Here is a 25829-nt window from a genome sequence, read left to right on the forward strand (position 1 = left end):
GTTTTCTGAAAGCATACTGTTAGGTTTACAATAATTTGGATTTTTAAGAAGTATTAGCTTTACAGCTGAATACAAGGCATGACCTGTGGCCTAGTAATGCAGCTGACCACAAGGCAGAATGATAGCTAGGCCTTTGCTTGTGTCAAGTAATCATTTTAACTGCAACAAGCATTTTCTGAGTTAAAAAGTGAATCTGTGTCTGTGTGCTAAAAAAAAAAAATCAGCTACAGCAAGAAGTAAGATAAGACAGAGAAACCATTGTTTGAGCTTACTGGTTGTGTCCTTGAGAAGTATCTTCTACTGTGTAAGGTTTTGCTAACATAATGTTACTGTTACTTAACTTTTAGCTTTTAAAAAGTGCTAGTTCAGCTTAATAGAAATATGCTGTTACAAAGATTTGTAGAGCACCGCCCCAAGTATTGCTTTTTGTTAACCATATAGTCTTGCTTTGTTGTAAGAAGTATAAAAGATCGCCTCACCCTTGAGGGGGGGCCATTTTGCCTTTTGCTGGCTTTATGGTCTTTGCTCAAGCAAATAAGCAGCTGTCTTTCTTTACCCGCGTTGTCTGTCAATCAAATTACAGCTAGACAACGGACCTTAGGGAGGTTTCTCCCACCACATGCCTCAAGGGCACTGGATGTGCATCCACCATCAGTGGAATGTCTCTATGAACTCTTGCATGAAGAACAGGTTTTTCCCATCACATTCAACACATTGATGTTGTTTGCTTGAGATTTTAAAAAGTATGTCATCTTGTTTTTATAGCAAACTTGCATATTACTATAACTTACTCGTGAATGTTTTGAAATACTTGTCTGTTGGTGTGGTACGTATAATAGTGAGCTTTTGCTTGTGTCTTAGAAAATCAGCTGGAGTTGTCATCAGCAATCCTTTCTTCTGAGGACATTTTCAGGATATTTGATCTAAGAGTTAAAGCACAAATCTGGCAGTCAGGGGACAGATTCTGTTTCTAACACTGCCACTGACTTGAGGAAGTCAACCCTCAGCCTCTGTTTCTTTCTCTATAAAATAGGAAAAGACTGAAAGCCAGGTCACTTTAGTTTGAGTTTCCAATTATGAATTCAGGAACTCACGCTCAAGCTTATAAATTTGGCCTAAAACTAAATAGGACCTGCAGAACTTGTTTTTTCAAGATAGTGATTCCATTGAAAGAGACTATTTTCTGCATATTCTTAGTTGGCATGTTTTAAGTGTTATGTAGAGCACTCTGTACATTTGTGTTGCTAAATGAAAAATATGTATACTCATTTTATAAATGGTATGTGTAGGAGGGAACTTTTTAGACAGTATTTGTTAAAACACTTTTGGTTTTCCGTTGTACTGGACTGAAAATGAAGCTAACACAAGTATTGAAATTATTTCCCACCCCTCACCCAAATCTGCTGTTATGCTATAAACAAATGCTCATGTAGGCAACACACAGAGGCTAGAAGTACTAAGAGAATAATGCAAGTACACTTTATTTATACAATTGAGAGTAACCTTAGTGCCAAATAGATTTACTGAGTAGACATTCTGTAAGACAAAAAATGTTAAAAGGACAGTAAGCATACACCAGTATGCGTTTTTGACAGCATAGTCCTCCTTAATAGGCTGCCTCTAAAATTTGGACTTTATCCTTGTTCATCCCATTGTTTTTTAGCATTCCAGTACATTTCTTATCACTTTACAGACCAAATGTGTGTCATTCTTCACCTTATTCTTTGGAAAATAATTTCTCAAGATAAACATAATATATTGTATTCACAGCCAACACAATCAGATAACCTGAGCATAAATTACTTATGCATGACATTTTATCTTTGGACCCTGGTTCACAATCCATTATTACAAACTTTTACTTGGTTATAAGATAAAAATGGAGAGTTAATTAGTAGATTACTAGATGTTGTGCCTGTAGAAGAGACATTATAGCAAGGGAGCTTGAAGCCAATACTAGCATTCCAGGTGACTAGTCACCATGAATAAAGGGACCATAGTCATTTGCCCTTGTTTACTTTGTACTTCAGAGTTAAATTCTCTATTAGCCAAAAGCAAAATGAGTGACATTCCTCATCCCTGATTCTAAGATTGTTTTCTAATGTAGCTAGACATTTAGGGCCACTCTGATTTTCATGCCTATGTGGCCACATAACTGCCATTTTTGGTACTTAAAATAGAATCACCCTGCTTATATATCTTCCAGAAGTAAAGACACTTAGTAGTGAGGGAGCTTATCCAGGGACCAGGAGACCCAGGTTCGAAGCCCCACTCACCCAGTATTTTTTGCTTTCCAGCAAAGTGCTGTAACCTCCAGGCCAGCCAGCACTTAAGAACATAAGAAGTGTCATCTGGGTCAGACCAATGATCCATCTAGCCCAGTATCCTGTCTCTGCCAGGAGTATATGCTTTAGAGGGAGAAAGCACTGAACCAAATATATCTGAAGTGATTTATCTCCTGCTCATGACTCTCTCTGGCACCTACCATTAGTGGTGATAGCTGCCAAAGAAAACATCTCCCAACAGTTCTATTTAACACCTATTGATAAATCTATCATCCATGAACTTTAGTCCATTTTGAACCTGTGGTCTCTGCCACTACCACCTCCTGTGGCTGTTAACTCTACAAGTTAATTACACTTTGAATAAAAAAGTACTTTCTCTTGTTAGTGTTAAACCTGTCACCTCCCACAAATTTCAGTGCCTGCCCTATAGTTCTAGTATTCTGAGACTGGATGATTAACATTTCCCTGTTCACTTTATCCAGCCTTCTCCTTTCTAAACTGAAGAGTCCTAGCCTTTTTAGTCTCTCCTGATATGGCAACTGCTCTATACCCGATAATTTTGATTGTTCTTCTCTGTACCTTTTCCAAGCTGGTGATCCTTCTTTTCCTAAATGCAAAGTTTTAGAAACATATTACCCAAATGCCATGGCCCTAGTTTTTGCTGAATAGTTTTCTGGAACCAGGACTGACAGATCTTGAAACTGATGTTGCTCCAGTGGTTTGCTAAACGGGGAAGAGGTTGAGGCCAAATGCCAAACAACCTAACAGCAACTTTAATGGAATACATGCTCTGGCAACATTTATCTGGTCATCGGCTTTACCAGCTGTATCTCCACCTTCTTGTCTGTTTCTACAGCTCATTTGGGTGTCAAGACGACTTTTTCCACTAGTTCCATGGCTACAGAGAAGCCCCTTTGACTTGATCCTTTTGCTTCTCATTCATGAGAACTTCCCCCAATGCCTGAGCCACCTGTCTTTCACTGTTGGAGTCTTTCATGAATTCAGATATTTTTTGTGATTTTTCTTCACTTGTTTATTTAACAGACCTTTAGTGGCAACATCATGAAGTGTCTTGACCCTCACAATGTGGACTCTGTAAAATGAGAAAAATAAGTTATTGTTCTTTCCTCGGCAGCAAAGAATGATCATTCACTCTGCAGTTCTGAAAGGCCATCCCCAGAACCTTTTCTAAGTCTTGAGAAACTCTGGAGAAAGCAAGTCCTTCACTATGTTCCCCATGTGATTTGGAACCATAATGACCGCTGCCTGAGGGTACTAATTCACAGCATTTTCAGGGTGTTGAATGGACAAAGGCTAATGAGACTATAGATTGACTTTGCACCTTTGCAGGTAGTCCCAGCATCAGGGTACAGCACTGATCTCTCTCTCAACAGCAAGGAAACTACCTATTTAAAGGCTAAAGAGTACCAAGCAAAATATGCATTGCTATTATTCAGCATAATGGTACCTCCCGATGTTTTGCCTGACAAATAGCAAAGACAACTATTTGAGAACAGGGGAGAAGACCACCCCAATTTTGCAGTGTTAGAGGCATACTATATCCCCTGCAGACCTGCTCAGCGCTCTTTATTCTAATCTGGAATGAGTTTTAGGCATAATATGAGTTTATACCATTGGGGCTGTATAACGTATGTTGTACCTGGAGCTTGCTTATTGCCTTTTTTTTTTTTTAAACTGAGAAATACCTTGCTAAAATTTGTAATAACCAAACATTGCACCGATGAACTGAATTTGTTTGATCTGAACACACCAGATACTTCATAACTTTCTGCTCCTAACACATTGCTATGATAAGGTATTCTTTTTTGAATTTGGCAGTTTGTAAATAAATGGCATAGTGGGTAGGTGGCCATGCACTGAGATGAGAGTAGCAGTCCACAGAAGAAGGGGAAGGTTATAGCTGATATGCTGGCTACTGCAGTTCAATTGCTGCAGTCATTCTTTGAAACACAAAGGGAGCTTGTAACCAAGAAAGGGTACTAGCTACATCTGCCAAAGATGGTGGTATCCAGCTCCAGAAATAAACACATATACCAGGTGTTCCTCACCAGGCAACCTTAGTGAAAGTTACCAGTCTTCTTGGCTGCCGTGCCATTGGAAGGAGACTGGCTAGCAACGTCTGGTGTCCAGATCTATTGTTACAGGCTGCTGTGCATTAAAGGGCTTCTGTTCTGGATATTACGCATCTTGCAGTCCCTGGCATTTTTTTGTTCTTTGATTGTAGCTGAAATGATGTGCAAGTTGATGCTGGTATTCTATGCCAAAATTCTGTCCAATTTGTCAAAACAGATGCATGGCTTGATTGCTGCCAGTGGTCTGGCTTGTTTTCTTAGCTTCTAAGCCATCTTCACATCCTTTGCTTTTGGGTAGCTGTACCTTGTGTCTTAGTTACAACTCCACTTGGCCAGCCTGTTAGGGATTTCCTCAAAATATACAGCTGTCTGGACCCTAGAACTGCCCAAACACTTGCCCCTCTCCAGAGGTAAGGAGATTCAGGACCTCAACACTGTTCAAGCTGAAAGTACAGAGATGCAATACCAAAAACCGACCTGGGTTTATAAACTCCTGAAGCACATAAGCACAAGTAGATTGTTGAATCTGATTGTGCCAGTACTTAAACAGAAAATTAACATTCTGTTATGGTGTTCCCTGAGCAAGAGAAGGCACAACAGGTGAATCAATTGATCCAAGCAAGGTGTAAATCATAATGGGAAGAAAGCTGCAGGACCGCCAGTAGTAGATTGCAGCACAGCTCTAATCATGTGAAGGTAACAAGGTAACTTGCTAAATCAGATTAATTTCCTGCTGATTTCAACAGAAGTAAAACTACCAGTTACTGTGTTATAGGCAGTTATGCCATGTGAATGCAAATCTTTTGTTTGATGTAATTCAGATTGAATATGGAACAGACCTCCTGCATAGACAGTTCATTAGCCTTTTGAAAGCATTACTTTCGCTACTTTAGGTTTCCCAATGTCTATTTGATACTCACTCCAATAACATTTGGCTCATCACACTTGCTGTTCTTCCTTAGCCCTTTGAAGCTTCCAATGATTCTTTTACAGCTCCATTTTAATGAAGCCCTAGTTAATCTTTTCTTTTCATGTCTTGGTATCAAATTGTTTTCTGTACAAGTTTGGAAACAACTGAAGAGTCTTCTTCCTCCTTTTCTCACTATACTAAAAAATGGCTGGAACAGCCACACTGCACACACGAGATATTCATGCTAGGCTATTTTGGATTTCTGATCCAAGAAAGTTAGGAACATTGAAAAAAGTGAATGAGGTACCTGTCATGCAACATGCCTTTAGAATTCCTTCTGATACTTACCAGACTTTCAGAGAATTGTTTTTTCAGGAATAAAATGGAATTTTATAACAATAAGATGCAAAGTTCTAATAAGAATGTATTTTTGGGGGAAGATTAGAGGACTGTGCATGTTGAAAGCTGAGCTTCTAATAGGATACTAGTTTAAAATATTAAATTTACAAGAAGGCAGTCACTTTTTAATTTTGCTTAGATTTTTAAAGAAAATGCTGTTTGCCAGTACAGCTTGATCTACACTAATGTTTCTCTGGTATATCTATGCCAACAAAATGGTATAGACAAGGTGTAAGAATTCTCCCCATTGACATTAATTTCAATACAGGGAACAACAGATTAGAGAATATCACTTTTACAAGAACTAGTTATGCCTTTATATAGTGTCTACACGTGTCAGTTCCTGATCAGATAAGACCTGATAGTTTTCACCTACATTTAAGTAACTATTGATAAAATAATGGAGGAAAAATAAATATGGCATCAAGCTGCATAGTGCAAGACTATCCAGTTGGATTTTATCCATATACCTTTACTTAACAAGTTTTTATGTCCCAAAGCACAGGCACACACCCAGGGGGCTTTCAATTCATGACTCCTCCTGCTTTTAGCTAATATAATATTAACAAAAATTAGCCCAAAACTCTTGTTTAAAAAAAAGCTATGTGGATTCAATAAGAAAAAGTAAAAGAAACTAGAGAGAAACTAATATGCATGAACAAACCTTTAAAAAAAATGCACGTTACAGGTTTTTTATTTATGCTTAAATCCTTTCAAAACAAATACCTGTTAAAGGAATAAGCCCATTAAATGAACTAAAATCATATGTACCAAGTACTGATACAATAGTTACACCTGTTAAATGATAATCACATTGACTTTTGCGAGAAAAGTCCTTTCTAGACACAAGGGAAACATTCAAGTGTTTAGTTGAAAACTGCTATGTAGTATCTCCAACAGGCCTTTGTCATGTAATAGCATTACAGCTCAAGTTCTACAGATCAACAACAAAAGGCCTTAGCCACTTTTAAATTTTATATCACCAATGAGCAAATGGGTAGAAGTCAATTTAATGTTTTCTTTAATGAAACAACCCATTTTAAAGACTCTTTAAACTAGCAAAACAAGTTTATTTAAAAATTAAATGCTCTGCCAAAAACTAGACATTAATTTGTAATGGCATGTTTCATGGGAAATTATCTCTGACACAAACCAGTGTGTTTTAGAAATAAAACCTAGGATAATCAAATTTAAAGAAGCGTATTAGGTATCACAAAAGAATTTACAGGACAGCTTCAAATTCCTGTTTGGTTAATTGAAACATAATAATTTTGTGTGAACAGACATAGAAAATATAGGAGTGCTGAACCTGCACTTTTAGCCATGGTAGTAGTCATCAAAACTTCAAACCACCACCAGAATGTGGCATTTTTCAGTGCCACACAGCATTTAATTCCACCTAAACCCAAGGCAACAGTTGATTAAAAGAAAGCATAAACAGTCAAATGATAAAGCTACATAGTTTTAGTACATTAAAACAAAAACAAGGACAGCAATACTTGTATAAGGTTCCAAAAATATACAACTGGGGGGAGAATTAAAAAAAAAAAAAAAAAAAAAAATCACTGTACAAAACAACTCTGAGGTTGTTAAAGTGACCAATCAAAAGACTGAACAGTGCAAGACATGCTTTTCCAGTTACAAGCTCAAAACAGAAGTGCAAAAGAAATTAAAGCTTTGTCTGAAGTGATTTACCTTTCAGAATAAGGAAAGTTAAGAGTATAGTTATTAATATTACAGAGAGCACTTTTCCACACATGAAATTCTTTAAGATTTCTTGTAATACAGTGTTTCGTTCAGTGTTCCACTAAGCCTGCTTATTGTGGGGACAGATCATTTTGTCCAATACTCATCAGCTTTTGGTCTATGAGCCAAAGGAACGATGGACAGAAACAGCCTCTGAATTTTCAACCTCTAGCTGACTGTACCTGTAGTTTACAAGGAGTGTAAGCAGCAAATAGCCTGGCTTAAATACTTCCTTTTCTGCAACTGGTCTCACAAGAACCCTTTCACTGTAAGAAAGCAGCTGTACTGAAAGCAGATGCAAAGTTATGGCTGAAGAATTAAAATTGCTCTCTAACTCTGGGAAAGTACAGAGACTTAATTTAAGAGCAACTCCAGGCAAGTGCTTTTAGCAAGCTGATTAAGCAATGCATGCATCTATTCATGCAAATGTAGAATATGGCTCCAGATACTTTGAACTAGGGGGTGTGCACATGTAGACTGGATAGAAGTCCCTTGCTCATAGTTTACAAAAATATATAGCCAATACTGTAGCATAAGAAGTTATTTTACTTATTACATAGATCCCCAAAGTATTAACTACTTTTCAGACATTCCAGACAAGGTCACTTGTAACAAAAGAGTCAACTTGTTTTAAAACAAGATTTAAAAAGTGGGTCTTTTTCAAGTGAAAAGGACATCTGTTTGTAAATTTAACTTTCTAATCAGTTGAGACTGGATTTATTTAAGATATTTTTATGTGAATATATGCATAAACACAAATAAGTTCACTTTAACACATCCGCACAGAAGAAAAAAAAAAGGTTAACTCCTCAAAACATGACAGAGCAGGTCTGGTTAGTACGTATCTATTGCAAATTATAAAGATCCCGTGCGTTAGGCCCACTCAGACAGAAGCGGAGGGGAGAAGGGGAAATAAATGTCTCAAGAGTGAGAAGTTTACTTTTCAAGTCTAAGTGGAATTTTGGAGAGCCAGCAGCCTAAATGACACCATGCTGCTAATCACAGTATCCAGGCAAGCCAGACTGCTTGGGTTACTAGAAAAGTGTATTCTTCTGGAGACGTTGTTTACTCCAAAATTATTTTCTGTTTCGAAGGCGTTTAGATTTCCTAGGAGAGTCTACGGATTCCACTGCCTTCCTCCGTTTTCTAGGAGACTCCTCATTTGAGCCAGAACCTGAGGAATTTCCTACTGCACTTTCCATTACTTCTCGGAGTTTGCGTTCAAGCTCAGCCAAGCGGGCGTTCTGTTCACCTATGATTTGGGTTTGCTCTAGCAGTTTCTGGTCTTGGTCCTGAAGCTGTTTCTGCTGTTCTTGCACTTTGGTGCGAAGCTCTGAAATTTCCCGCCTTAGCATAGTCACACCTGCACCATTTGTTTTGACTTGCTGCTGGAGTTTGGTGACTTCCTGCCTTGAAGGGTTTTGCTTGGAGAACAGCTGCATTGTTGTCAATGCAGCAGACGGACCTGGAACTTGAGAGAGAGAGAAGGGGGCGGGGACAGGAAGTGATTTTATTATTAAGACAAGATTTAGGAGGCAGGGGGAAAAGCCCCAAGTGTACCAAATCATGCCCAAATTCACATTTTATTCCACCCCACTGCCAAATCCAGAATCTAAATCATCAGTAGTTTGAAAAATACTCCAAGCATGCAAGTGTTACTTACAACTATTTGGTAATAGTCAAGAGAATTGCTCAGAGAATGAGTCAGAGTAAAATTAGGCCCACTGTTTTAGGTTTTTTAGGAATTCAAAGCATAAATTGTCTTCCACTTCTGAATATAAAAGCATTATATCGTGTCATCAAGACTTAAGCAATAAACAAACCACCAAGTTAAAAGATTTTGAGCAACGGAGTTTAAGCAATGGTTAAGAAAAAAGCCTCATGAATATTCAAGAGTTGCTGCTTTGCACGTGCAATGCATTATTCCAGCAGATCCCACAAACAATCCTGCTCTCAGTGAGATTGCACAAATTATCTTCAGTTAGATTAATGGCTCTGCCATTTGACTTTTCACTTTATATATAGGATCTACTCAAATTGCAATTTTGTGATTTTTGCAGAAACCATGAAAAACGTCAGTTTCCACGAATGCCACAAAAAATATCAGTTTCCACAATTTTGCGTGGAATCACGGGGAAGAAAAAAATTGCTAAAAATAAGATGCTGGCTCCCCAGTGGGAACGTGGCTCAGTCTCACAGCCTGCAGGGAGCAGGAGGCAGCATGAAGGGGAGCAGCCAAGATGGTGCCCACCCCCTCCTCCCTTTGCCACTGATTGGCAGCAAGAGCTCCCTTTCATGTGGCCCCATCCCTTTTGGCTAATCAGTGGTGGAGGTGGGGCTGCCAGGGCCCTTTGGGCAGAGGTGTGGAGGGGGGTGCAGGGGGAAGGGTGGGCACCATGATAAAACCGTGAAAACAGTGGCCAGCACTGCAATCAGTCTGTGAAGTTGCCCATCTGTCACCCTGATCTGGGTGGGTCCCTACTTATATACTATAGTGGCATTTCACCCTTTGGAGAGGTTATGCAAGTCATAAAACAGCTCTTAGCTATATTAATCCATATGGTTCAGGCTATGCATGTTACAGCAGATATAAAGTTAAATTCAGTGTAGAAATGTTCCTATTTTATTATACAAAAAACAATGGAATCATCATTTCCAAGCTGTTTTTAAAGACCACAGCACTAATAGGTGGTGGAAGTGCCATCCTTGGGGGTTTTCAAAACCCAGCTAGACAAAGCCTTGGATAGGATGATCTAGTTGGGGCTGGTCCTGCTTTGAGCAGGAGGCTGGACTAGATGACCTCCTGAGGTTCCTTCTGTCACAACCCAAAGTTGTGATTTTTTTGTGCGCGCTTTGGCACCACTGAATTATTTCCCACCAAATCGCAGCTTCTTTGCACGGTGGAGTTTTCCGCTGCAAAGGAGAACCCCGGGTGCAAAAGAAGTTCTCGCCGTTTTGTAGCTTTCTTTGCAGGGTGCATTTCTTTGTTGCAGCACAGAGATGCACGTTGCAAGGAGTTCCCGCCATTCGTATTCAAATTTGTGCCCCACCATTGGCTAGTTCTAAATTATGCACACGCGGCAGCTAGTGATTGGCTTGCTAGCCATATAAAAAGCTTGAGTGGTTTCCGCCCAAGTTGGAGGACTCCATGAACACCAGGAGGAGGAGACTTCACGCTGTGTGAAGATCTCTAAGCACTGCGGATCCTCACGGACCCAACGTATTTCAAGCAGGCAACAGAGGTCTGATCAGCCTCTAGCCTCTCCCCGTCACTGAGCGCAATCCTGACGTATCCTTCTTCCCTGCGCGCAAGAAGGATCCACGGAGCCTAGCAAACTTCGTGTGAGTGAGTGTATTCAGAGCTCTTTACCGTACGTACTTTCTCTGGTTGGGATGACGGGCTCGCGGTTTAGAGCCTCCAACCGGATGGGCTAGAAGAGTGTTCACGGGGAGGAACTCTAGTCCGTCTCTCTTCTTTTCTATCTGCAACTGTAATTCAAGCAAGTTTTCTGCCTGCACCGTAACCATCTTCGGTGTAAGTAAATAATCTTTCAATCAACCACTATGCGTTTGTGACTAATTCTAGCTCGCCACCGGTTTTCTCTGACCCCGTGTGCCCGGGCTGCTGGCCACAGCCCGCATGCGCAAAGACGGGCCGCGGATGGCCCCCCCCCCCCCGACTCGCACTTGGCAGCGGGATCGGGGCCCGGCCTGCACATGGCGACGAGGATGGGATCAGGAGAAAACACGCTAGAGCTAGAGTTGGTTCAGAACTGCCCTTGGCGCAATAACCAACGCCAAGTGAAAAGGTTTGAGGAACTGGAGGTGCATATCGCTTACCACCAGGCGGGCGGAACGGGTGAAAGATTTGTTAACGGAGGACGCCTGTCGCTGAAGGGGGAAAGAGGGAATCTCCGAAGACAGAGCCCCGAGAGAGAGGGAAGTGTACTTGCTCCCTGCGGCGTTCGGGTGTATAATGAAAGATGAGCGGGTCCTGTTCAGGCCCCTCGATACTGTCTCTCTCGCCGGACCCAACCCGGCAGGTGAAACGAACCTGATTTTCACCTGGGAGTGTGCCTGATGCCTACGATATGCTCGGGAGAGTGAAGAACCAGAGCCAATTGGCCGGTTCTCCCCTTGTATGGTAATGCCTAGATTACGGGGTCGCGAGCTTCCATCCAAACTCCGTGAAGATCTGGAGACAGAGGAACGCGCCGCGGATGAAAGAGTGGCCTTGTGGTACGACGAGGGGGGAGAATGTGGTACAACTTTTCGTACTGTGATGAATTTAATGCAAAGGAATTTAAGTTTGAAAACCCAGCTGCAGATGGCGATCCGAGCAGTCAAAGAAGTGGCTGAGAAAAAGGAGCCTGAAACGCCGGTCCAAGATGGCGCCGAGCAAGAGGGAGACCGCGTGGAAGAACCAGAAAAGAAGGGTGGAGCTTCTGAAGAACCCGTGAGAGTTCGGTCAGCGACTCCGCCCATCGACGCAGCATCGTCTCCGGCAACCCCGCCTAGCGACGCAGCGACGCCCCTACCGACCACGCCTTCCTGCCGACGAAGGAGAGAGTCAAGCGGAGGAGTGCATCCGCCCCCCTGCCTGAAGCAACAACAGCAGCAATGACTCCCGCAGCAGTAGTTCAGCCTGTAACAACATCAACTCCTAACAGAGCAGCTTGTCCTGTAACAACGATCAACCCAGTAACTGATGCACGAGATGCCGCCACCAGTCGCTTTCATGCTTGGACGGAATTACAACAGCTGTACAGGGGATCTAAAATGGAGTCTGACGAGGCTATAGTCTCATGGTTGGGACTCATGTCCGCAGAGTTTGAGCTTAACTAACCGTCTAGTTGAGCGTGCAAGAGAGGGTGGATTGGAGTGGCAAACACTTGTATTATAGGTTCTGGAAATAGTAGTATGGTTCTATGTACATTTTGTAAATATTTTTGAAATACGTTACTTATTTTTAAAGAGTTTTGTTTACAGATCTCGAACTCAGAGTGCGTGGCAAAGGGAAGCCCTGAGAAGGATAACATCACCGAGAAGTGAGGGCCTGACGTACGACTTCGCCATGACGCCCACTGAAGCCCTGATCATGCAGTTTTTTGTTATGAATCTGATTATGTGTATATGTATTTGTGCTGGTTATTATTTGATTCGATCCCTGGAAGACAAACTTCTTATGTTGGCCAATTTTGTGTTTACTCGTTTAGTTCGACAACCGGTAGTAAGAGCTCTCAATAACTCGAGTGATGAGAGTACAGCATAATTCAGCTGTGCCTTCAGCAAGGGGGGAATGTCACAACCCAAAGTTGTGATTTTTGTTTTGTGTGTGCTTTGGCACCACTGAATTATTTCCCGCCAAATTGCAGCTTCTTTGCACGGTGGAGTTTTCCGCTGCAAAGGAGAACCCCGGGTGCAAAAGAAGTTCCTGCCGTTTTGTAGCTTTCTTTGCAGGGTGCATTTCTTTGTTGCAGCACAGAGATGCACGTTGCAAGGAGTTCCCGCCATTCGTATTCAAATTTGTGCCCCACCATTGGCTAGTTCTAAATTATGCACACGCAGCGGCTAGCGATTGGCTTGCTAGCCATATAAAAAGCTTGAGTGGTTTCCGCCCAAGTTGGAGGACTCCATGAACACCAGGAGGAGGAGACTTCACGCTGTGTGAAGATCTCTAAGCACTGCGGATCCTCACGGACCCAACGCATTTCAAGCAGGCAACAGAGGTCTGATCAGCCTCTAGCCTCTCCCCGTCACCGAGCGCAATCCCGACATATCCTTCTTCCCTGCGCGCAAGAAGGATCCACGGAGCCTAGCAAACTTCGTGTGAGTGAGTGTATTCAGAGCTCTTTACCATACGTACTTTCTCCGGTTGGGATGACAGGTTCGCGGTTTAGAGCCTCCAACCGGATGGGCTAGAAGAGTGTTCACGGGGAGGAACTCTAGTCCGTCTCTCTTCTTTTCTATCTGCAGCTGAATTCAAGCAAGTTTTCTGCCTGCACCGCGACCATCTTCGGTGTAAGTAAATAATCTTTCAATCAACCACTATGCGTTTGTGACTAATTCTAGCTCGCCACTGGTTTTCTCCGACCCCGCGTGCCCGGGCTGCTGGCCACAGCCCGCATGCGCAAAGATGGGCCACGGATCGCACCCCCCCGACTCGCACTTGGCGGCGGGATCGGGGCCCGGCCCGCACACCTTCCAACTCTAACTTTCTATGATTCTATAATACAGGAGTAGAATGGCTAAAGACTGCAGGGTATGGAGTGAACAAAGATGGGTGTATTGATTTATACAACTTGTGTGTTATGCTAATCCACCTGTCATGCCCGTTTATGAGCTGTTTTTACTTCTCTTCCCCAAGAGAGAAGGATAAAAGAATCTCATCTAATGTATTCCTATACCCACTTACATTTCTGGTTGAACTAAAGGATACATTTTTACAAAGCCCTCAACTTCACTTACAAAGACTGACTGATGAAAAATTTCTCTCTTAGTACTCTAAGGTTCTGTGACAGAGGGCTGGGATGCATTTTGCGCAAGTTAGGAAGGTGTTCAGCTTTTTGGAATATCGTGGCCAAAGTGGCAAAAGCTGGCTCTCTCAACATGTTGAAAGTATAAATTAAGTCATCTGAAGCCTGTGACTAGTTATGCAAAGTAAACAGTTTGAACATTCACTCTTACCATTTTCAAGTGATTTTTTCCACTTTACAGATTACAGGCCTACAAATATTTTATTTCAGATGAGAAAAAATACATCCAAGCTTCCTTAAGTTATTGCAGTACAAAGAAAACTAAAGTTAGTTCATCCGTTTATCCTATTCTTAAAAAGACAAACATCTTGAGTTGCAATCTTGTGTACCAAATTTCAACTAACTGCAATGATCAAGTTATTAGCACAAAAGCATGTTTAATGAATACAAACTATGCATAATTATAAAATACATTCAAGTGACCTTTCTTTTAGCAGTACAAAGCCTTTTTAAATCTTTAGGCAAATTAGATACCACACTCCACATCCTTAGAAAGCCAAATGCATTTTCATGAGGAGGCTGGACTACAATAGGGTATTCCATGACTGAAGGAAGAGGCAGAAAATGCTTACAAGAAAGTGGGATATTAAGAATTTTAAAAAAAATAAGCTGCTAAGCAAACAACCTGTGTAAGACTAAATATTGGCTAACAGTTGAAGAAATACCTGGAGCAGCTCCTATGAGACGTCCTGATACATCTGATCCAGGCAGCTTTTTTTTGAGAATGGGAACAATCTTCTCGTCAAAGTATTCCATAGCCATGGAAGAGATGTCCCTTAACTCTTGAAGAACTTCATGGGCTCTTTGAGGAGCTCTTGTAGAGTTTACATATCTTAGCACACGATAGATTTCATCAATCACCTAAAATATTGAAGAACCATTAGATATTCTGTTGAGTTCAGGGAAAAAAAAGCTTAAAATAGTTATTGAAATTATCTGAAATTCTGATTTACTGCTAGGCTTCTCTCTCACACCCATCACACTAGCATAATGCTGGAGTATGGTAATGAAATGTTATACTTTATAGAAAAAGCAGAATGAGGTCATTGCAGGTTAAGAAAAACTTTGATGCATATTTACTAAAATAGTCATCTTTGAACTCATGGCCTGATCTATTCACAGCATAAAATTTATTGGAACATTCTATAATAACTCGCAACATTTTGTTTCATGCACAGCCTGGCAGCATGGACAGCAGTGCCCTGCAGGTAAGTCTGTGGAGGGGAAGGGGCATGGGGGGGGGAGGGAGGGGAGGCACAGATCAAGGCCCCCCAAGATGAGGGAGGGAGTGGGGCAGGGGCTGGGGGCGCTGCCCAGCCAGGGCAGTGAACAGGATCCAGGGTCAGGGCAGGAGTGGGACAAAAGCCGCAGGCAACTCATCCAGGGGATCAGTGTCCTAGTGCTTAAAAATGGTGTTGCTGGTACTTGAATTAAAGTTCATGAAATTAGCTTTAGTTCAAGCGCCACTACTACCATTTTTTAAGTGCAGGGACTCTTAAACAGAGCCAAACCAAGTGGGGTGAGGGCAGATATGAGTTGCCCGCTGTGGGCTCACGGCTCCCAGCTCTGCTGCCTTTGCCCCAGGATTCCTGCACTGGCCACACATCTCCTGCCCACCTGGCAGTAGGAGGCACAACTTGCCACCTCCACTGCTGCTGGGCAGGCAGGGGGTGTGCATCTAGCATATGACTCCTGAGGGAACAGCAGCAGTGGAGAGCCCCGAGCCTGTAGAAAGCAACCCGCATGCACCCTGTGGACAAATCTGGGGGGCACATGTCCCAAATGCCTCTCCGGGGGGGGGGGGGGGGGGAGGGGTGCGTGCAGTGGTGGGAAACGCCCCCCCCAGGACGAGTCGCCCATGGCTCTGTCCTGCTCCCTGCCCTGGGTTCCATTCACTACCATGGCTGTGACTGGGAGCAGTGAAGTAGCTCCTTTCCCACTCCCTCCCTTACTGTGGGGACCTTGATCTACCCCGTCCCCCCACGCCCCTTCCTTCCTCCACACTCCTCCCTTCAAAACACTTACGTCCAGGGTGCTGCTCTCCACTGGCTGGCTGCATTCTGGCCAGGTGCGTGCATGCTGCTGTGCACGTGCACACAGCTTCCGGGGGCCCCAGCCAAAAGGCGTATTATATTTACCAGTGGCATTATCGGCTACACCGGTCAAAAAAAGCTGATAGCAGATGATGTTAATTTTCTTTTTATCTGTGTTGATCTGATATGCAACTGATATTATTGATGCATCTCTAGTTGCAGCTTCGTTTAAAATAAAACCTGGAAGGTTTTCACTTAAATATAAAATACCGTCCCATATAGAAGCCTAGGAGGTATGCAAAACTGAACTGAGATGTTGGTATCAACATTTCTCATTTTCTCTCTTTTTTATCCCTGTAATGTGTCAGTGTATGTTGAGAACACAAGAGCTAGGAGTTGTCCAGGTTGAAGCTCTGGACACTCAGGAAGACATGAAAGTAATTAAGAACCGGTGGAGAGAGTTGGTTGTGTTGATATCTGACCTGATGACCTTAAGTCTCAGGGCTACACATCGCTTTGCACTGCATGGGTCTGTTTACACTTCTAAGTGCTCTAAGGATAGAAACAGACATCAGCTGACGTTCCATTTGTGCCACCATAAATATTTTTATGGTGGTACAAGTAGCAAGAAAATAGATGTACCTACCCCTTTGTTGTGCCACATCGGGCACAACGGGTGCTGTTAAACAGTGCTGCTTTATTGCAGCAGACGTCTATTTACTCTGTGGCAGAAGAGTGCAGGCAGTCCGGAGCTGCCTGCACCTCCAGCTGCTCTGGGGCAGGTGGCTCTGCAGGCTTGAGGGACACAATCCTCTACTATTTGTCCTGGGTTATGCAGGATTGGACCCCTTGAGCATCTGCCTGACTTTCCCTGCTCGGAGACCGGCCTGGGAAATTGTGGGGTGTGTCTAAGTGGGAAAAGTTAGAGCTCCCTGCTTATGGGGACCCTCCCCAAGATCTCCAGGAGTACATTTAAGTGAGGAATGCCTGTGCAGATCCCAGGGAATCCCTAGCGCCAATTACCTCCACACCAGGACCATGGAACCCCCATGACTCCAAGCTGGAACCCACACCAGGTCCCAGGTTGATCCACACTTCACGCGGAAGCACAGGTAGACACATGTCCAGCAGAGATACAGGGTGGCACAGGACCCAGGGAATTCCTGGCACCCCTCAACTCCAAACCAGCACCAATGCTGATCCGTGCCCCCAGGCACGGGTCCAGGCATGGAGATACAGGGTTCTAGGAATTCCCAGGTCTGACACCTCCATGCCAGGACCTGCACTGAGCCATGCTTCATGTGGAAGCATGGGGTGCTGGGGATTCCCCAGGTCCCTCACTGCCCAATGCTGAGACCCACACCTCTGCACGAGGCACAGGTTGGCCTGGGACCCAGGTCCCGGCAAGGAAGTATGGGGCAAGGGAAACATTGCCTGCTGTCCTGCATCAGACCCCTCTCTGATGCAGGGTAATGGGTGATGTGTGCTTCATCCAATAAAGTGGATCAGCTGTGGCAGGACACATTCCCCCACAGCCTGGTCTATTTTGTTTGGCAATGGCTGTTTATATCTTAAGGTTAGCCACATATCATCAGAAGACAAAGCTGCATTGCTTTGGAGCATTTTGAAGTCTGTATCTTAAATCCTAACTTAGATAATTGTCATTCCATGTTAGCTAATGTACTCAACTCTAGTCTTACAGTGCACCATGGTATGACCAAAGGCAAATTCTGCAGTGAATTTCAAGGTTTCATAAATTCATAGATGTTAGGGTCGGAAGGGACCTCAATATAACATCGAGTCCGACCCCCTGCATAGGCAGGAAAGAGTGCTGGGTTTAGATGACCCCAGCTAGATGCCTATCTAACCTCCTCTTGAAGACCTCCAGGGTAGGGGAGAGCACACCACCTCCCTTGGGAGCCCATTTCAGACTTTGGCCACTCTAACTGTGAAGAAGTTCTTCCTAATGTCCAGTCTAACTCTGCTCTCTGCTAGCTTATGGCCATTATTTCTTGTAACCCCCAGGGGCACCTTGGTGAGTAAAGCCTCACCAATTCCCTTCTGTGCCCCCATGATGAACTTATAGGCAGCCACAAGGTCGCCTCTCAGCCTCCACAAGAAAAGGTTGAAGAGGTCCAGGTGCCCCAGTCTCTCCGCATAGGGCTTGGCCTGCAAGCCCTTAACCATATGAGTGGCCCTTCTCTGGACCCTCTCCAGGTTATCCACATCCCTCTTGAAGTGCGGCGCCCAAAACTGCACGCAGTATTCCAACTGCGGTCTGACCAGCGCCCGATAGAGGGGAAGTATCACCTCCTTGGATCTGTTCGTCATGCATCTGCCGATGAACGATAGTGCCATAAGCTTTCCTGATGACTTTGTCACACTGACGACTCATGTTCATCTTGGAGTCCACTAGGACTCCAAGATCCCTTTCTGCTTTCGTGCCACCAAGCAATTTCCTAGGCAGTAGGTATGCTGGACATTTTTGTTCCCTAGGTGCAGCACTTCGCATTTCTCCTTACTGAATTGCATTCTGTTGTTTTCCGCCCATTTGTCCAACCTGTCCAGGTCTGCTTGTAGTTGTTCCCTGCCCTCCGGCGTGTCCACTTTTCCCCAGAGTTTTGTGTCATCCGCAGACTTGGACAGAGTACACTTCACTCCCTCGTCTAAGTCGCTGATGAAGACATTGGAGGGTATTGGTCCAAGGACCGAGCCCTGTGGGACCCCACTGCCCACACCCTTCCCGGTCAATACCGACCCATCCACTACGACTCTCTGGGTACGACCCGCTAGCCAATTCGCTACCCACTGGACCGTGCAGTCATCCAAGTCACAGCCTCTTAATTTGTTCACCAGTATGGTGTGGGATACTGTATCGAAGGCCTTCCTGAAGTCTAAGTAAACGACGTCAACCCCTACTCCTGCGTCCAGGTTGAGAGATTACTCATGGGCCCTGGCTATAAAGTAGGCTCCAGTTGGTATCAACCTAGTCATTGTACAAGAGGCAAGAGAGGTGGTCATTCAATATTTTAAGTATGCAGGAAGTAGTAGTTCAATAACAGAGGGAACTGAAGAATAGCTGGGAAGCCAGCTATGTTAGCAAATAAAATGTTTATATAACAGATCCCTTAATTTTGCATGCCCACACAATACAACAACACTGTCTTGCAATACGGTAGCAGGCATAACCATACATAATATCCAGCAATTGTGGGTAAGCATTCCTGAACTGGTATCCCAGATACACAGCTGAGCGCTATCACTGGGGAAATGTCAAACATTCCTTTGTTTACATCAGAGACGGGAAATTATTTTGGGAGAAGGGCTGCTTACTGAGTTTTGGCAAGCCATTAAGGGCTGCATGAGAGACAGCCAGGGGCAGATAAATATTAATTTTCTAAATTTTTTAGGGGCCCTGCAGTCCAGAAAGAATGGCCTGGCGGGCCACATCCAGCCTTTGGGCCACATTTTGCCCACACCTGGTTTACATAGTCAAATCCTGTTTGGATCTTGCTTACCAATCTAAAAGTCTAGCTGAAACTACATCTCTTCCATATAGGAACTATTTGTCTGTCTGTCCCCCCCCCGCTTTTTTTTCTTTATAAAATTCTAACTGTGACACTTTCAGGACACATTTGTGCTATCGTGGCAGCGTGGGACCACACTTGTGCATGTACTCCAAACCCAGAAGTATGCCAGAGATGTCCCCTGGATACATTCCTCTGCAACTGCTCGAGAGCAATTTCTGGGGGACAACCCCAGAGCAGCCCCACTGTCATATTTCTGTATTTGGATCATATGCCCAGAGGCAGGTAGATGGAGCATACTAGCTAAGACATACTGCCTGCCATCCCAGCTTGGACAAGCCCTTAGTGTGCAGCAAACAGTCATTACAGTTACACAGGCATATTGTACTGTGGGTGAAAATGAGATTTAGGAGGACTGGATTCGCCAATTCAGGGGGCATGAATCAAAGAATTCAATTACAGATCTGGCAACTTCTTGGTCACAAGCACAGCCTGGGACACAATGCTGCCTGGAGTTCTTCTGCATCAAAAAAATGAAAGGCCCTTCTGCTGAAAGTGGAGAGTGGTTTGTAGAACACCAGTGCTTCGGTACTACTGAGCTGATGATGATTAAAGAGGCCATTTAAGCTGCAGTGCCAGAAAAATCAAACTTTTTATAAAAAGGCTCTTGACTGCTTGCACAAAAAGGATGGCAAGCTTCCTCATTTATCTTGCATACAAGGTCTAGCTTCAGTACTGCCCTAGCTCACCTTGGGCATTTGTACACATGCTTGTGCTGCAGTGCCAAGTGCTTTTAAAAACACCCAGCACGTGCATGTATATAAACGACAAAATGCATGTCAGTGCTGAGAAAATGGCAGCAGTGCACTTTTGAACCAAATACATATGCCAATGCGTCCTTCAAACATTCCACTAAGCAAACTGTGATCAAGAATTACTCAGCTGTACCCTTCCCATCATAGAAGTATATGGAAGACAGCCTTGCCTCAAAGATTGAATCCTACTGTAACCAAAGTGGCTTTCCTGTTAAGAGGGGCCAGCCAGCCCCCTTGAGTAGCTGCAGCTGTGGGGAGGCTGCTGACTGGGATCTTAAAACCCCCCAAGAGCAGCAGCAGGGCAGCACGCTGTGAGGGAACAGCTACGAGCTGGAAGCCAGCAGTAGGCTGAACTATTGGCTGCATGGAGGGGTCAGAGCCACAGGAGTCCCTCCCAGCGTCGGGCATAAGACAACAGGGCTTTACATGCTTGTTCTGGCTGTTTAAAAATTCTTTTGCATGGACAGGCTGAGAAGTAACTCAGGGAGCAAAAGCCTGCCTGGAGAAGTCTGGCAACCTGCTTGCATGGGATGGAGAACATGAGTGCCCCTCAGTCATCTACCTTGAAAATAGGTACTGAGGTTGTGCTAAAACAGGGGTGAGCAATTATTTTGGGTAGAGGGCCACTTACCAAGGTTTGGTGAGCTGTCAAGAGCCAAAAGCCCCACACCCTGACAGTTGCTCCGCCCCTGCTCACCATCTTGGGACCAGATGTCCCACCCCTAACCTCTGCCACGTGAAGCCCTCTGCATGCCCTGTGGAAATACTCCTTTTGGAATGGGGGGAGGGAGGGTGCCATCTTAGAATCCAAAAAAAAACAAATCATACACTAAAAATCAAACACCTACTATATTTTAATTTTATTACAAAAACTATTTTTGTCACAACTTGTGTTTGCATTGTGTATATAGAAGTGATTGTGTAATAATGTAAAAATAAATTCTTAGTTTTGTATAGTGGAGGGGCAGGGTGTGGGTGTGTGATGTTTGTGGGGTGTGAGGGAGGGTGGGGAGATGTGGGGTCCGCCCCTGGCGCTTCCCCTATGGCACAACAGCAGCAGGTGAGGGCGCTCACGCTTGGTGCAGGCACTAGTGCCTGGAGCGGTGCAGCTCACTGTGGTGAGGGGTGCAGCCTCTGCTGGGCAGTCTGTCACCATCACTCCCTGCCACACATGCACAGCCCCCACACTTGTACGTCACAGGAGAGAAGCCCCACACACTGGAGCTGGCTGCCTTCCTACCCAGGGCCGCACAGCACAGGAGGGAAGTCCCAGGCGCCTTGCCCTGGGGGGAAGGGAAGGCAGCCAGGTCCGGCGGCTACACGACCCAACCCAGCAGGGAGCAGAGGAGCCACACATGGATCTCCTCATTGAGGGGCAGTTCTGCGCTGCTGCCCTCATTGCAGCCCTGCATGCAGGAGGTGCATCACCAGGGCAGCGCGGGGTGAGCAACAGTGGGGAGATCCCTGCGCGGCTCCTCTGCTGTTTGCTGGGCCAGGTCATGCCCACTTGGCGCAGCTGGAGACGGAGGAGCCGCATGGGGATCTTGCCGCTGCTCGCCCCCCCACTGCCCTGGTGATGCACCTCCTGCGTGCGGGCTGGAGGCGTGTCGCCAGGGCAACAGGGGCTGAGCAGCAACGGGATCCCTGTGTGACTCTACTGCTGTCTGCAGTGCTGGGTCACACCTGCTGGGCTAGGGAAGCCCTGGGGGAGAGAAGCCCGGCAGCGGGGAACAGCAGTCTACGCACCACTGGCCAGGCACTCCTGCTGGAAACTGGTTGAGGGCTGAGGGAGCGGGGACAGGTTAGGAAAAGACCAGCTGGCGGCATGCGGACAGTGAGTGGTGCAGTATTGGCCCGAGTGGGCTCCGTGCCTCCATGTGTGGCTTCCCTGAACTGAAGGGCCAATACCGTGCTACTCTGGGTCCATACGCTGCCAGCCAGATGCTCCATGTCTTTTCCCAACACTTCCCAACTCCCTCAGCCCCCAGCCAATTTCCTGCAATAAAGTGCCTGGCCAGCAGCATGTGGACGCGGAGCTGCGCGGTATTGGTCCTTCAGGGAAGCCGCACACAGAGGCACGGAGCCCGCTCGGGCCAATACCACACCACTCACAGCCCCCAGTCAGCTTACCCGCGCCCCCCCCAGTGCCGCCGCCACGCGCCCCCCCCCCACCGCCAGCACCCCACTTACCTCAGGCTCCCAGAAGGAAACTGAGCCTGATCCAAAGTGGGTGAGAACCTTAGGCCCCACCCTTCCCCTTCTCCCTCCCCCTTCCCCTCTGGGCAGGATTTCCCACCCTTTCTGCAATTAGCTCTTGCAGGCTGGAACTCTGCCAGCCTGCAGAGCTCTTTGCAAAAGCAGGAAAACCCCAGGTTTCTCTGCTAAAGGTAAAATCTGTTTTTCTAATAAAAGCAGGAAATCTGTGGTTTTCTGTTTTTCTGTGGGAAACAGAAAACCCAGACCCCTGCTGATAAGCCTGAGGTTTTTCCAGAAACCAGCCCCTTACTTAAAAGGGGAAGCTCAGACAGCCTACTGGGCCCTACAAGCTCAGGCCACATGAAACTGTGATGCCCTCAAGGCTGTCATTTTAGATCACATGGGGCTCATGGAAGAGGCAGATGGGAAGAGCCTTTTAACTCAGACTGCTGGCCCCAAGCAGTTGCCCAGTTTCTCAGACCTGTGCACCTGGCCGCCGAAACTGGAGCTGATAATCCCAGAACAGTTTCAGCAGGTGGGAGCCCAGAAGTATGTTTGCCAAAATCAGGTTGCTAATCTTGAAGAGGCAGTCCATTTTGCTGAAAACTTTCTGGAAGCCAAGTGAGAGTGCAGAAAATACCCAGCTGTGTCAAGAGGATGGCTCCCATGTGGCACAAATTCAAAGTGGGGAGGACCTATAGCCTAAGGACCAGCGGCTAGAAATCCTACACTCAGTGTGGGAATCCCACCTAGATCTCCAACGACATAAGGGCAGGCTCCACAGTGTCAGGACCACTGGTTTGGGATTCAAAGAGGATCCCCTCCAGGAAGCAGTGCTAGGCTAAGGGAAAAGGGAGCTCTCTGTGTGGACAGCCAGGCCACTGGTGCAGGAACTTCTCACAGATGGACTGTAGGTATACATAGTCTGGGCTCTCTGACCTCCAAACAGAGGCCTTGGAGCAGAGAACCTATGTAAATCTCCATGTAGGTAAGGGATATACAGGCCCTGAGCTTTGTAGGTGTGGCTCAAGTGCCAGGCACCACTAATGGCCCTGTCCATAGTTGGTAACCCTTTTGAATTGTTGTGGTAAATACAGTGGGGCCCTTGGAACCAAGAACCAATAGGTGCTGCTTTATCTTGGTCCTGGTAGTTTAAGCAACTTGCTGGTTTAAGCAAAATTGATTTAAAAAAAAAACAAACTTAAATTCTCTGATTAAACCCTCCAAAATCCATGTTTTTCTGTAATTAAAACAAAATCTCTCTCCCCCTCCCCCCAAAAAACTGCTCTTCACCATGCTGCCTGGCTGCCACATGCAATGTATGCACATGGTACCCCCTGCCTCAGATCACCCTCCTCCTACTCCTCCCAGCCCTAAGCAGCCCCTTGCAGGCTGGAATGCTACCAGCCTACAAGGGAAACCCAGAGTTTCCCAGGTTTTTCTGCTTTAAATGGGAAAATCCATGATTTTCTCCTTTAAGGGGAAACAGATCCCTGCTGATAAGGGAGTGGATCAGAGGGAGCTTAGAAGCCCCAAAAAGATGTAGCAAGGCAGCAAACTGAGGGAACAGCTGCAAGCTAGAAGCAAGCAGCGGGATGAACTACTGGCTGCATAGAGAGACCAAACTGCTGTGCTAGGAGCAGAGCTACATGGGTCTCCTCTCAGTGTCCAAGATAGGACAACAACATTTTGTTTGCTTCTTTTGTTGGTTTAAAATGTTATTTGTATGGACTGGCTGAGAAACTCCTCAGGGAGTAAAGCCCACCTGGAGAAGCCTGCAGGCAAGAAAACCTGCTTACACCTACACTTTAGGCCAACAATTTATCCTACCATACCTCAAGTGTAAGCACCCTGCAGCACTCCTGGGTTTATATGGCTATCCTGAACTACTGTCAGTATTGCCACTCTAGAGGAAAAAATGCAAAATCCAGTAAGAGACTTCATTCTTAATTCTCCACAAGCATTTCAGAGTATGAAGTGAAGTAGGAAAGATTAACTAGTGAGCAAAAAAACTAGGCTAATATTTAGAAGACCTGGATTCAAATTCCAGCTGTGCCATTCTTCCTGACACACCTCGAGTAACTCACTGCAACAGCTAAACAAACATGTAAGCTAGGGTAACCAGCTAACAACATATTAGCTGCTTGGCAGGAACTGGCTGTGCACACACACTTACCCCAGGGTAAATTTAAGGTAGTCTGTCCCTCCAAAATTAGAATATCTGTAATGCACGTAGCACAGAGGGGAGATTCTGTACAACGGTAATTACTACAGAACAGCTACAACCAACACGCTGTTAATTCAAACACTCACTTACCTTGCAACAATTTATTTATGTAAGTATGCCACAAGTTTCTCATGCCTGTAAAATGGTAATACCCATCTCAGACACACTATTAGAATTAAATCTTTAATGCTTAAGAGATATTCGAATACTATAATAATGGAAAAACACACTCAAAGTTGTTCGACAGTGATGGAAAGATGTATGGTATTTCTAATGATAAGTGTCTGTATGACTTGCTTGATCTAATCACAAAAGACATTATAGTGCAATTTAATTGCATAGTAATGAGTATTACCTGGATCAATACTCCTGGATTTTGACATACCAACCAACACCTTGTATTATGTAGGATATCACTCAGAGTTAGGTGCTACAGGCATTGTAAAGTAACTGATTACCGTACTTCTGCCTTAAAAAAAAACAACCTGTAAAATACTTCTCACATACTAAAAAGTTATTAAATTTGTTTTCTTAAATAAAACTCATTAAAAAAAAAACTATATATGACCTATGGCATTAGGAACATATATTTGTGAAAGCACTTTGCAAAGAAACAGCCTCCAGTTTGGGGCATGCAGGCAAGTTTAAATTAGTAACACTTGTATATGCAGTATTGCCCCCCTACCCACAGGAGCACACTGCAAGTCAAATCTTATGTGTTCAGTTGTCCAAACAGGACACCTATGAATAGTAAAATGAACCCAAACCTAGACAAATTAAATAATTTAAATATATATTTATTTGATCTAACAAATTTACTATTCAATCCATGATTCAGAACTGATATACCAATTTAAAAAGAAGAGACAGACAGACAGACACTTTCCAAGTTGGACTATTAACTTAAAATAAAAATAATAAGAAAAAAAACACAAACAAGCATCTCTTTCCAGGGTGCCCCTTTCAGTACTATACTAACTCACTGTAATAAGCGTGCTACTTTAAGTAGCTATGGCAGTTAATAACTTGTTGCCAAAAAATTGTTCTAACTTTCCACAATAT

The 25829-nt window shown here is 44.6% G+C and overlaps 1 protein-coding gene across 1 annotated transcript in view; it reads right to left on the reverse strand.

Moving 5' to 3' along the window:
- Positions 1 to 6365: 6365 nt before the first annotated feature.
- Positions 6366 to 25829, reverse strand: part of FBXO28 (F-box protein 28) — a 32803-nt gene continuing 13339 nt past the window's right edge. The window contains exons 4-5 of the mRNA XM_006276639.4: positions 14635 to 14830; positions 6366 to 8904 (exon numbers count right to left, since the gene is read on the reverse strand). Of these exons, the coding sequence (XP_006276701.4) occupies positions 8510 to 8904; positions 14635 to 14830 (591 nt within the window). The 3' untranslated portion in view covers positions 6366 to 8509. The remainder of the gene's footprint in view (positions 8905 to 14634; positions 14831 to 25829) is intronic.

The sequence above is a fragment of the Alligator mississippiensis genome, chromosome 1, assembly GCF_030867095.1.
Source record: "Alligator mississippiensis isolate rAllMis1 chromosome 1, rAllMis1, whole genome shotgun sequence".
Classification (NCBI taxonomy): domain Eukaryota; kingdom Metazoa; phylum Chordata; order Crocodylia; family Alligatoridae; genus Alligator; species Alligator mississippiensis.